This window comes from Patiria miniata, unplaced genomic scaffold (assembly GCF_015706575.1).
Source record: "Patiria miniata isolate m_02_andy unplaced genomic scaffold, ASM1570657v1 HiC_scaffold_28, whole genome shotgun sequence".
Taxonomy (NCBI): domain Eukaryota; kingdom Metazoa; phylum Echinodermata; class Asteroidea; order Valvatida; family Asterinidae; genus Patiria; species Patiria miniata.
In genome coordinates this window covers 5545799-5559697 of record NW_024037067.1, presented here as the reverse complement: position 1 = coordinate 5559697, position 13899 = coordinate 5545799, and the positions used below count along the sequence as shown (strand labels likewise).

At 36.7% G+C, this 13899-nt stretch overlaps 1 protein-coding gene across 5 annotated transcripts in view; it reads right to left on the bottom strand.

Annotated features, from left to right (window-relative positions):
• The window catches only part of LOC119735024 (delphilin-like), a 34869-nt gene extending 24161 nt beyond the window's left edge, over positions 1–10708 (bottom strand). For 2 of the 5 annotated variants that reach the window (XM_038208707.1, XM_038208709.1), the window contains exons 1-3: positions 6829–7009; positions 5949–6678; positions 144–298 (exon numbers count right to left, since the gene is read on the bottom strand). In XM_038208707.1, the coding sequence (XP_038064635.1) occupies positions 144–298; positions 5949–6678; positions 6829–6830 (887 nt within the window). In that variant the 5' untranslated portion in view covers positions 6831–7009. Of the gene's footprint in view, positions 1–143; positions 299–5948; positions 6679–6828; positions 7010–10591 lie in introns of those variants that run through there. The other 3 variants (XM_038208705.1, XM_038208708.1, XM_038208706.1) reach the window with 2 other exon arrangements.
• Positions 10709–13899: the final 3191 nt, after the last annotated feature.

The window sequence follows — 13899 nt, the reverse complement described above, 5'->3', positions numbered from 1 at the left end:
ATAGTCAAGATACTTTTTGAGTATGTTTATGTTAAGTTGTTCTATGGATGTACGGAGTTTCATAATTTTTCGTCACTCGATGGCCGAGAACTTGGGGGGGGGGCAGAATCTGGGCGGGGCTAACAGACAGAATGGTCAATTACCTGATGTCTTCAAATAGCAGTCTCTGTGCGGGCGTGGTCAGTAGCGAGGCCAGGGCACGCCCGAAGTGATCCACCCTCTTGTCCTTGGCATATTGCTTCAGAAGGGAAACGAGGGCGTCCTTCCTCAGGGGATCGTCATAGAAAACACCATCCAACTGAAAAATAATAATTATAATAATAATAAATGTTGAAATTTAATGTTCTTTGAATACTGTGAAGGTTTAGCTTTAACAAAAATTGAACACGTCCGCTGTGCGATAAAAGTCAATTTTTTTTTTTGATTTTTTTTTTTGGAATAAGTATTTTGTTGCTGACCGTCACAAGGCCCTATCATTTCTTGATTTCTTGTAAATAACAGCAAGCCAAATGGAATAATTTCACGGGGTGTTTAGTACCAGTACGATCTAGTTTAATCCAAGTAAGTTTTTTGATAGGTCTTTAATCCAAGCAAGGGTTTTGATAATAATTTGGTAGGTTACTTTTGGGATAAATGGAAATGAACCTATATGCCTTTAAAAGGAATCCTTATTTGAGGTTTGGTCAGGGCCCCCCCCCCCCCCGAAAAAAACTGGCCCCCCATTGTCAAAAAGCATAAGCGTAAAAATTATAAATGTGTTTTTTTTTATTCTGGTTGTGTGCCCGCCTAGTTTGTACTGGTTTGGTGTGAGCATTAAAAGCTTCTTATAAAATATGAAGCTAAATATGAATAGCAGGAGACAAAGTTGAAAATTTGCGGAAAATTGTATTCCTTATGTTTCTGAAAATTATAATGCAAACATTTCCATTAGAAACCCCTTCAAAATCTCATATAAAGGTTTTCTGTCGTAAAGCCATTAACGGTTTCATTGCACTGACGCACACAATGCTTGTTACTGCAGATGACACGTATTGACAAAATTACTCTCGCTGTAACGACCACTCCTAAAAATGAGCAATATGTTTATACACGCAGCCAGCTGCTGCCATTGTTGTATAGTTGCCATAGCAACAGTAGCCACTGGTTATCATTTGGGCTCACCGGAGAGACCGAGCAATCGTTTAATCAAATGCGTTTTAATTTATTCGTGGCTTTGTAGTCTGCTGTGCGGAATAATGATCAGTCTGAGTTCCTCTATGTAGACTCATTACACTAATTAAGTTTAGTACTGCATTCGGTGGACATACCGGTAAAACAAATTGATTTTTGTTGTGTGGGTATGCGGAGCATAATGTTAAAGTCTGCCTCGTTGTGTTCGACGGTTTTGTTTCATTTCAGCCGCAAAAATGTGTTTTGTGATAAGTACTTTTTCAAGTTGTAAACTGTTTTTTAAAGGCCAAAGAAAAAAAATAGCTCTGCTTCTGATTACATATGGCATTTGAAAATAGGGTAGGAAGGTAGGGATTTTTTTTTGGGGGGGGGGGGGTAAATGGTAGTAATTGATGGTTTTTGGGGTTATTTTCCTTATTTTTCCCAAAAAAAAATTAGGGTAGGGACTGTCAAAATAGGGCGAGTAGGGTAACCGGAAGCAGAATTTTTAATTTTTTTGGCCTAATGTATGAATTCTAATGCATATGTATACAAAATAAAAATTAAATTAAAAGTATCAATTCTTTGATCAAAGAAATTGAAGTTGATAGACGTTTGCAATAGGCCATCAGCCTCGGTCCAAAATTTTGGCCACCGGTATCAAATGAGGGGAATAATCGTCATAGCGATTTTTGGCAAGGTATACACATCCAGAGTTGGAAAATATGTGATAGCATTGCAGCGGTGGCAGCTTTTTAGGTGTAATCACCCTTTTTTTCAAAATGTCCATCAAAATGCTTGTTACCACTCTAGGGGCGGTATACCTTTTCGCATGCGCACTATAATCATTTATGCCCTGATTTGATACTGACCAAACCCCCAGGCTGATGGCCTACAAGTCATACACTGCAGAATGAAATGTGCATGCAGGCCTATTCATTTCTTGGTAACATTTGTGTATCTTGTGCAAGTGATTCAGTAGTGTATCAAGCCTAGGCATATCAGATCATTTGCTTTTAATGCATTTTGTTTGTTCCTAATAACAACACTCAAAATCCAAAGAAGAATGTTCAAATCTTAACCTGTTGAAGTTTCAGCTCAGTGGATATTGCACTTTTTGAGAAAACAGTGAGAAAACATGCACAACCTTTTGATCACGAATCACGATTTCATTCATAGCACTCTCTTTTTCCAAAACTCTGTCAGTTGACTGATCATTGGAAATGTCTAAATTTCTTGATAAATTCTTCTTCTGACAGCAAGCCAGATGAATAATTTCACGGGGTGTTCTTATAGTAACCCTAAATCCAGGTACATGTACATGTGTAAGCTTTTTGACAATAATATTATACGTAGGTTACTTTAGGGATAAATGTAAATGATCTTAATCATGTTAAAGGCCCTAGCTTAGTCTTAAAAGTTTTATTGTCCTAAAGATTGTTAAACTGTCCAGTTCGGTCCCACCAAAAGTTAAACCCCAAACTAAATAGTTTGAAGTATATTTACTTGTAAATTTATAACTTTTTAAATTAATAATCTACTACATTATCAGCTACTTTGTAATGAAAATAATTTCATTTGTGTAAAAATAGTTCCTTTGTGGACGCCTCCTCAGATTTTGTTTTCAGAAAAAAAATCTGATATTTCTCCAGCGCATTAAAATGTTGCCATTCTATGTATTTAATTTGTAGCCTAAAATTAAGTGATTTTAAGCAGTAAAGTCAATCTCCTTTTCACACTGGATGACCTACTTTTGATCGTACAATGTAGTTTGTAAATTTGACTGTTTGCTTTTCTCTCCTTTTTGAAACTGTCATAACAGATTACGGTGCCCTGTCCTTCCTTTTTGTGCCTTCATTGTTATGGTTCAAAACTTTAACCTCCAACCCATAAGCACTCTACTGTTCACTTTTTAATATCTCCAAAGACCAGAATTAAATGCGCAACGCAACCCCTTTAAGGTTGCATACCCCAAGGCACCAAGCCCAGACAAAACTACTCAGTCAACCGCGATGACCCTAGTGTACAGTAGCCATAGCAACGACTCTGTCACTACGGTAACAACCTTAATTCACTAGTCTGTAGACCTTGTGAACTGTTTGGGGCATGCCAATGAATTTAGTTGTTTTGAGACATGCATGTATGTTCACATAGCCTATAGTAGGCCTACGCATTCACATGTACTTTTTTTAGTGAGGCATACATGGATGTACATGTACAGCTATCGTTACTCACATATTATTTTACATGAATAATGACATATATTCTCAGCATTTTCGTAGCACATTATGATATGAAGAGCACAAACATGAAAACACTTGTTTCATGTACATGTAAGTTCAAGTTTTGTTTCGATTGTCACTTACGTGTATTCCTCAAATTCAAGTAATACAAATATTATTTGTTTTTTGAGTGTGACATTGAATGAAACAATACACCAACACTAAGTTACAGAAATCATGTAATTCCTTTATTATTTTTCAAATTATTAGATGCCAAAAGCAACCCAGAATAAAGGCTTTTTTCGGAGCGTTGCAGTTGCCAAAACTTGACAAAAGGCATATGTATCTTGCACTAGAATCCTTTTCTAAATTGTTCTTTTTCTAGCCAACAAAAGTTATTCATTTGAATGAGATATCGATTGAAAAAAAATGGGCAATGTTAAGTATATTGAATTGTTACTTTTCCAATTACTGGCTGCCAAACAATAACTCCCTTCTCGCAGGGTAGGCCGGTTCTGGCCCAACAATCAGTATCGATAAAGTACGGACTGAGAGCCATACGAAACCAAAACTGTTTTTTCCCCAGATGTTTGCAGAAGTCCAAAAAAGGAAAAAGGAGCTTTTTTTGGTTGAAATAAAACAGACAAGGTGAAAATTTATTAACAGAAAATACAAATCGAATGTATTCAAAAGAACAGGGAAGACAACATTAAAGTAAAAAAATATCCTGAAATTGGAAAAAATCATTCGAAGGAAAAACAAAACACTTTGGTGGACAAGCGCCAACTTTAACTACATGTACATGTCCAACCACCAGTTCTTCAAAATTTACTTCAAAGTACGTCATGATATTTAATATCAGGAAGTTCAAAACTGAGAAAACCTTTGTTGCACATGTGCACAGAATGCAACTGGTACATTACTTGCCAGCTAATGGCAGCAGGCTTTTTTATGCACATAAATTTGACTCCTCTGTTGTCAGAGACACCACTCGGTGTTGCCTTTATAACAAGTGAGTCAGAGCAAACCTATACCCCTCCTTGAGGAATCAATAATCTCTATTGTAACGTGCGCAGTGAAGCATTCGTGATCGATAGTGGTTGAGCCATCAGTGTTTACGCTATGGACGTTCGGAGAACAGGGCTGTTGACTGCTACATGCAAAATCAAATGGTGGACATTCCTGTACATGCACTTGAATGGCGAATTTTGGAAACATTTCAGGCCACGGTTTTGAAAGCTTTTAGTTGTAGGCCCTTAATTGTAATTTTGGAAACATTTCAGGCCACGGTTTTGAAAGCTTTTAGTTGTAGGCCCTTAATTGTTACTTATGGTCACCATTTGCCAACATTCAAAAATAAAAGTGACAAAATATCACAAAAATATCCGACTTGATTGTAACTAATATGCATCCTGTGAAATCATTCTGCTATAGAATGTTGTCATTTTCGAGAAAAGACTAATTACCATCATTCACTCAGTCACGATTGTTAGGACCAACCCATCGGAAACTTAGATACTTTGTGTCGAGAAAAAGAAATCATAAAGATACATTTTCCCCGTGTTCTCGAAAAGTAAATCTACTGGGCCCAAATTTCAACACAATTTTTGTTTTCGTAAAACCTGTTTCAAGATTTAATGTATTAGTGTTGCTTGAATCGGCGAAAACCCATTTTCTTGTTTGCAAATGGTGTCCTATACCATTACCTTTAAACATACAAAGAAAACATTACAAGTCTCTGTAAAATGCAAAAAATCTCTCATCTGATCAAATCATCAACAGTGTTGCTCGTGATAATTTCTCAAAATGACTCACTCAAAAGCAAGGTTTAATTGGCTGTTGAGCAACAAGGCACCCCACCCCTTTTTTGCATCATCTTTGGCCAACGCCCAATAATTGCCCCCACATTATCAATTGATGTGCAAGCTGTATTTCAAAGCTTGATGGATATTTAATTAAGTTAGTTGGAAAGGCAACCACATGTTCGTGTAGAGCTCTCCATAATTTACACAACAATAAAGTCACTCGGTATCATATTTCAGATCCGTTAAAAAATGTTCACACACAATTGCATGACCATGCAGTCATGGTTTAAAAGTCGTTCCACATGCAATTTTCGAGTTTCATTGCGAAAAAATAGATTCCTTTTCTAAATTGCTATTTTTCTGGCAATAAAAAAGTCATTTACTTTTGAATGAGACATCGACTTAAAAACAAATAGGCCTGTATTTAGTTACAATTTCAAATTATTGACTGCCGGACAATAGTTCAATTCTAGCGGGGTAGGCTAGTTTGTGCCCAGCAATCGTTATCAATAATGTATGGACCAGGAGCTAGTCTGCTCTCCAAAAAGATTTACTCTAGCTGCCTTAAACTTAAACTTACTTTTTACTTGACCTTAAACTTCCAATAAACTTGACATTTTCCATCTAAAACTTGTGGTTTCATGACAAGTGTCGAATGCACAATTGTAGACATGGAGATCTATGTCTTTATTTGTCCTTGAACTTGTGTTTTAAGATAAAAAAATGTCAGGTTTTGGGACTTTGGTTCAGGAAAACAAGTAATGTGTCTCACCTTTCTGAAGAATGTCTCTGCCCGTGTGGACCTGTCCCTCGCTTGGACCTCAAACTTCTGGGCCAGCTTTCGGACATTCTGATGGCCAGCACCAGGAATGATCAGCATGCGGAGTTTGTTGGACCCTTGGACGAACACCTTCGTGTCGTCCGAATGTCTGATGGGTAGTCCGTTGATTTCCAGGACCATATCGCCGGGCCTCAGCCCGCCGCGCGCGGCCGCACCGTGAGGCTGGACAACCTCGACGTAAACAGGCCCCGCTCCTATCACCGTCATCCCAAAACGACCCTTGGGATCGCGGACTATTTCCACAGTTTTGACGCAGGAGACCACCACGATACTCGGCGGGACTGTAGGACACTGTCGCGCCATCGCTTGGATGTCCTGGGCACCCCGCTGCGTGACGGTGGTCCCGTTCAACTCCACCAGCTGGTCCCCCGGTTGTAAACCGGCCGAATGCGCGTGGCTGTTGGGCGTCACAGTGATGATGTAAGCCGGGGCATCTCCGGCTATCGTAAATCCAAAGTCCTCTGGCCAGTGGCGGTTGTTGACCGGCATTGGCAGCGCCGGCCGCTTAGTGTTGTAAGACCGGCGCGTGGCTCCGGTATTTCCTGATTGTTTGGAGGAACGCCCTGCCGAACGGGCCGACTTTGCGGACCTTGCTGATCGTCCAGACCGGGAGGTCTGAGCGTAAGTCTTGCTAGGCATTCTGGGTGAACTCCTGGCCGACCTATATTAGAAAAATTAAAATATTAATTAACAATATATACATGATATACCTTATTCTTTAACAACAAACAAAGAAAACAAACCAAAACTAACAAAGCAAAAACCCCAAAAGAAAAACAAGCCAACTGAAAAATTATCCAAATGATCTTACATTTTCCAAGAACAGAAGGTCAGAAGCTCATGACGTCAAAGTGTTTGTTCTCCATTCTTTGTTTTACACCGATGGAAGGCCTTTGTTTCTACCAAATGAATTTGTTTCTCAAATCATATTCAGGAAGTAAGTCCTAACAATAAACAACAGATCCTCCGCAAGATCCAGGAAGACATAACTGTTCCTTAACTTCTCCAGGACCGATTTTGCATTCATGATGTTTGGCTCTTGAACAACAACTTCCACGTCGGTTTTGTTATCGACCCTAAAGACACAGGCCTACTGACAACCACAGAATAATTGCCCAAAGCAGTTGTTGGAACAGTTTTTGCCCCCTGCATAGAAAACCCAAGTGTTGCCATGGAAGCCAAGGTGGATTGTGGTCCCTCTGTCTTCGCTGTTCCCATTCCACAAGGGGGCATTGCATTACAAGGAATCTTATGCATTTCACAATGTAAAATTGTATTTTAAAATTAATTATTTATATTCAATTGCATTCAAATGTATTTATTAGGGTGAATCATGATATTGAGTTGTTTTTACTATAAATTTGACATAATTAATAATTTTGTTTTTTCACCTTGAAAAAAAAAAGTTTTATTACAAAGGCCTACTTTATGCATAACAAATAATATATCAATGTGTTTGAGTATTTAAAATAACTAAGGCAAAGTACAAAAAATGTAAAGCAACATTTGGAAACATATTTTATGAAAAGTCATGACAATTTTTCCTCTGCAATTGAATATTATAAAGTTGTAGTAATTGAGTGGTCGGGCACAACCCGACCACTCTTTGGATCTGTTACAATTAATCTTTCTTTCTTTCTTTCTTTCTTTTTTTTTCCGGACAATACTTCTCCATGGGTTTTCTCTGAAACGGTATATGGTATGAACTTGTAACTTTCAATATAATTCGACCCTCAACCGAAGTGGTGCATATTACTCTGACGTCATGATTACGTCATCAAGTGTCAAATTACAAGTGATTTTATCTGAAAAAGTGACCAATTACTTTCGCCTATAACTCTTGAACTAAACAATCAATGATGTTTGTATTCTGTAATCAGATAGACCATTAATCGCTTAACAGTTTATGTCATGTACGTGAACTCGCTTGACCTTTACTTCCGGGTCTACCGGAAGGTCAAAGTTAGGTGAATTCAAAATGAAGACGTTAGCCTGACATCAAAACAAAGCAGCATTTCTAACGAACGGTTCACGGTATGATCACAAAACCTTGTGTGAACTTGTACCATGTTACGAAGATGTTATAAATTTTGTTTCGTCATCATGACGTCATCAGGTATCAAATTACAAGCGATTTAAGGGCAAATTTTGACAAAATAGTTTGCGTTATATCTTTTGAACTAAATAGAGTATCGTGTTCGTTTTTTTGTGAGGTTGTAGAGTATGCCGTGGGAAAAATTTCGTGTTCCCGGACGCAAAACTGCTTGACCTTTACTTCCGGTGTTACCGGAAGTGCAATAAAAACTGAATATAACTCAAAAGCGGAAGGATTTTACTACAGACATATATTATGAAAGTGTTAAGTGAGGAATGCAAGACGCAAAAAACGTGTGATGACGTCATCATCCGAAAGGGCGCCCCCTATCGGCACATACAATAGAGTTTCCCTTCTTTAATTGTAAAACCATCCGTCCAAATTTTACCAAATCGCCTCTTGACATTCTCTGATTAACCACAGATAACTTGACAAGGTTTCAAATTCATGACGTCATCAGACCGGAAGTTACTTTAAGGAGAATTTGAAAAAGATCATAGTTTTAATTTAATTCTATCATTTGATCCCTGTCATATCTTCGAAGTCCAAATAATGATATCCATTACAATGTTCACCTTTGGATCTCTAATGCTGTGACGTCATCAAACCGGGAGTTAGGTGTTATCAATACGTCATCAAACCGGAAGTTAGATGTTATTAATACAAACAATTATATTTCCCATAGTTTCATACGTTATTTTAACTTTACAATGAAAAATTATCCTCTCCGAACTTTATCAGTACTCACTAACCATTTTTGACTGATAACGTCATCAAGCCAGAAATAACTTTTTGTGCACATAGAATGATTACTGAAATTTATCACACCGTTAAAGATACCTTTTTGAAACATTGATTGTACTTGAAGGGATTTAATTTCGTGATCCTTTTTTCTACATAAACATATATTCCTAACTTAACTGGGCAGTGAATAATGAAAAGGCTGTCCGCCCGACCACTCTGCGTTTGTAACTCAACAAACGCGAAACTCTAGTTGTACGCATTTCTGTTAACTTATTTCAAAATCTGACAACATGTATTCAATATTCAACATTTTGGCATTTTTTCAAAATCTTTGACAAAAGATCTTAAACCAAATAATTTAACAATGGACAGATTTTATGTGGAAAAATTTGCATACAGATGAAAGCACTAATTTTTTACTTAATTTTCTTATTTTGAATGTTTTCCCTTTGGAAAAGAAACAGCCGGCAAAAAAACTGAAATACTAACTATGTCAAAGGTCAAGCAGTAAGAATTTATTGGGAGAAAGGATCAGAGATTGACCTCAGGATGCATGTTTAAAGGAGCATGCCGCTATCAGAAAAAAATTTAAAGGCATATCAGGACCGTTTACATTTATCCAAAAAGTAACCTACCATATTATTATCGGAATTACTTGGGTTAAAGATCGTATTGGTACTAACACCTCATGAAATTATTCCGTCTGGCTTGCTGTCATTTTGAAGAAATCAAGAAATGTAGGCAATTTCCAACGATTAGTCAACTGACTGATTTTTGGAAATAAAGAGCGCTATTGACAAAATTGCGTTCTGTGATCAAAAGATTGTGCATTTTTTTTCACTGTTTCTTTTTAAAGGTGTAATATCAGCTGAGCTGAAATTTCAATTGGTTAGGATCGTAGTAACATTCATCTTTGTACTTTTAAGTTGAGTTTTTACTGGAAATCAACAAAATTCAAGAAAAGCAAATGTTTACGAGTATATGCCTTTAACTTTTAAATGGAAATAAAACAAATTGATCATTTGTGATTCTGGAAATCATTTAAAGGGATCGAATGTGAAAAATTAGGAGCAGTTTTGGAAAAAAAAGCCAGTTTTCTCCAACGCTGGTTGGCCGACCAGCGTTGGAAAAATACAAGTTTTCTTGAAAATGTCAGCACACCAGGAGCCAAGATTTAGATGCTCTGGACCGTCATTCCCTGACAATCCAGTAAGATATTTTGTGATAATTTGATCATTTCATTTTTTGATGTTTGCAAATGTTGCATCGATAATCTTCCCTTTAAACATGTTCACCAACGAGATGTGAATTTCCTTATTTATTCAAAAGTTTACATTAATTTCCCCCTTAATTAATGTAGAGAATGTTAGATAAATAATAGAATGTAAACAAAAGTCGCTCGACCACAAACAATAATTACATGAATCACAATAATTAACTTAATTAAGCAATTAAATTACCATCAATATAAAAACAAGTTCATACATGTACTTGTAAAAAATCACAAGTTTTCCACTGTTATATTAATAGGGTAAAGTGCAATGTACATGTATACATCATGTACATGTAGTTCGACACTACAGACGACAGGTGTTTCGTTAAAATCATCAACGCCAATCACTCTCAAATAAAACAGAATTTCCACAATATGTTCTAATCACAAGAAACAACATGACATGACATGAACTCAGCAATATAAACAGTCAGGAAATACCGCGACATCGACGAAACTCACCCAGTTTGGAGCAAAATAACGTGTGAAAGTCCACTACGACATTGAGAAATCCACCTGTTCCTCGCAGGAATTTCTAGTTCCAGTTAAAATGCATTGTGTTGTGTACATTCTTGTGGCACGCGGTTCAATGGACCCTTTGTAATTCTTCTTATGAATAATGCATGATTTACCTTAGCAGCACGCCGATTGGTTCTCGCTTGGTCACAGCGTCCGTTGGTCAGTCACGTGGTAGGAATCCTTTCACTGCGCAGTGACAGTTGAGCCGACTGGAAATTAAATGTGTTTGTAAACCGGAGCTTGTCACACTTGGTGCCGTGCAGCACCCGAGTTTCGTATCAATTTGACTAAAAGTATCATCACCACAGAATGGATATTGTATCAACCGATTTCTCATCAAAAATCATCCGATAAAGTATCAGTATGGATGGGGAAAAGGTGGACATTTTACCGAATTTACAGTGTCGATATTGCGGTACGAAATTATCATTATTAAGGGTCAATGTTTTCGTTTTTGGGAGGTTAATTGGGACTTGGGAGTTGCTCGGGCTAGGAGGGAGTCCATTCCTCAGGCTAGGTCAAACTTGAAGGTGTCAAATATAGTGTATTAATCGCGAAAAAAAACAATCCGAATATTCGAGTCACTTTTTAATGAACAAACATAAAACACTCTGTGTCGAGACGATAACTCAAGAAAAACACATAGCATTAAACAAAAAGTGCGGCCAATAACTAGTCGAGATACGGGACACAAAAGGTTGGAAAATCGAGGGGAGCAATTGAAGAATAACTTGATTTACTAATCGCGAAAAATTCAATCCGAATTCAAGTCATTTTTAATTGAACAAAAATAAAACACACTTTGTGGAGACGATAAGTTAAGAAAAACACATTGCACTGAATTGAAATTTCGTTCAAGTTTTTGGATATACGACACACAAACGAAGAGAACCATTGAAAATTAAATATGATTTAAAGAAATACAGTGTACTAATTGCGAAAAATTCCATCCAAATTCATGTCATTTTTAATTGAACAAAATTAAAGCACTCTTTGTGGAGACTATAATTCAAGAAAAACACATTGCATTAAATTGAAATTGCGTCCAATAACTTGATCGAGATACACAACATTTTCTGAAAATGAACGGGAATCCTTGAAAAATGATCGAATTTAATATCATTTAAAGAAACACAGTGTAATTAGCGCGGAACTGTAATTCGAAATTAAGTCGAGTCACTTTTATTGAATAAAAATAAAGCAATCTTTGTGGAGACTGTAACTCCAGAAAAACACACTGTATTTAATTAGAATTGGGTCCAATAATTATTCGAGATATGGGACACAAAAGGTTTGAATCAACGGCAACCAATGAAGAATATATTTAACGTGATTTAAAGAAATACAGTGTACTAATCGCAAAAAATTCAATCCGAAATCAAATCACTTTTAATTGAACAAAAAATAAAACAAATGCTATCCGAAAACTGTCTCACAGAAATGCATATATTCCAAACCGGATGTGATATCTTTTTTTTTTTTATTGCGGACCATGTGGACAAAATTGGAACGTCGCATGATAATGCAAGTTGACCCGTCGTGAATTCAAACCGAAGCCAGAGCGAGTGACGGAAGTAAAACATTTACAAAACAGGTAAGTTTTCAGATTTTCATTCAGTGGTCTATGGGGATGGCACGAACCAACTGCTTTAATATTCTTTCAAAAGAGGGCGCACCACATCACTAGTGGTTTTCACCAAACTCGTTTGGGGGGCAACAACTCCATCAATACAAGATGTTTTAAATTGAATTTTCGTCTAGTGATTTGTCATGATGTTTAACATTAAGAGATTTAATTTCATAAGAAACCGTCAAAAAATAAAGCAATATTGACCGTAACAATACAGTGTTTTTAGCGCGACAAATGCAATCCGAATGAAAATCAATGTGTATATTTCGCATGTAAAACACTACATTGTTACGATCATATTATTTTATCGTTGGACTGTTGCTGATGATATTCAATACACCTCTGTTACACATCTTGGAAAATGAGTGCTCGAAATTTCAGTTTAATATATAGTGTATTTCATGAGTTATGTATCGGAAACCGAGTTGTTCTTTTTGTTCAATAGTGCAGCATCCGCACCGATAATCTTTTATTAATAGAGGGCGCGCCACATAAATAGTGGTCTCGATAATTATCCACCACCAAACTCGTTTGGGGGGCAACAACTCCATCAATACAAGATATTTTTAATTGAATTTTCGACCAGTGATTTGTCATTATGTTTAACATTAAGAGATTTAATTTCATAAGAAACCGTCAAAAAATAAAGCAATATTGACCGTAACAATACAGTGTTTTTAGCGCGACAAATGCAATCCGAATGCAAATCGATGTGTATTTTTCGAATGTAAAACACTACATTGTTACGATCAAATTATTTTTATCGTTGGACTGTTGCTGATGATATTCAATACACCTCTGTTACACATCGTGGAAAATGAGCGCTCGAAATTTCAGTTTAATATATCGTGTATTTCTTGAGTTATGTATCGGAAACCGAGTTGTTCTTTTTGTTCAATGGTGCAGCATCCGCACCGATAATCTTTTATTTTATATAGAGGGCGCGCCACATAAATAGTGGTCTCGATAATTATCCACCACCAAACTCGTTTGGGGGGCAACAACTCCATCAATACAAGATATTTTAAATTGAATATTCGACCAGTGATTTGTCATTATGTTTAACATTAAGAGATTTAATTTCATAAGAAACCGTCCAAAAATAAAGCAATATTGACCGTAACAATACAGTGTTTTTAGCGCTACAAATGCAATCCGAATGCAAATCGATGTGTATTTTTCGCATGTAAAACACTACATTGTTACGATCATATTATTTTTATCGTTGGACTGTTGCTGATGATATTCAATACACCTCTGTAACACATCTTGGAAAATGAGTGCTCGAAATTTCAGTTTAATATATCGTGTATTTCTTGAGTTATGTATCGGAAACCGAGTTGTTCTTTTTGTTCAATAGTGCAGCATCCGCACCGATAATCTTTTATTTATAAAGGGCGCGCCACATAAATAGTGGTCTCGATAATTATCCACCAACAAACTCGTTTGGGGGGCAACAACTCCATCAATACAAGATATTTTAAATTGAATTTTCGACCAGTGATTTGTCATGATGTTTAACATTAAGAGATTTAATTTCATAAGAAACCGTCAAAAAATAAAGCAATATTCACCGTAACAATACAGTGTTTTTAGCGCGACAAATGCAAACCGAATGCAA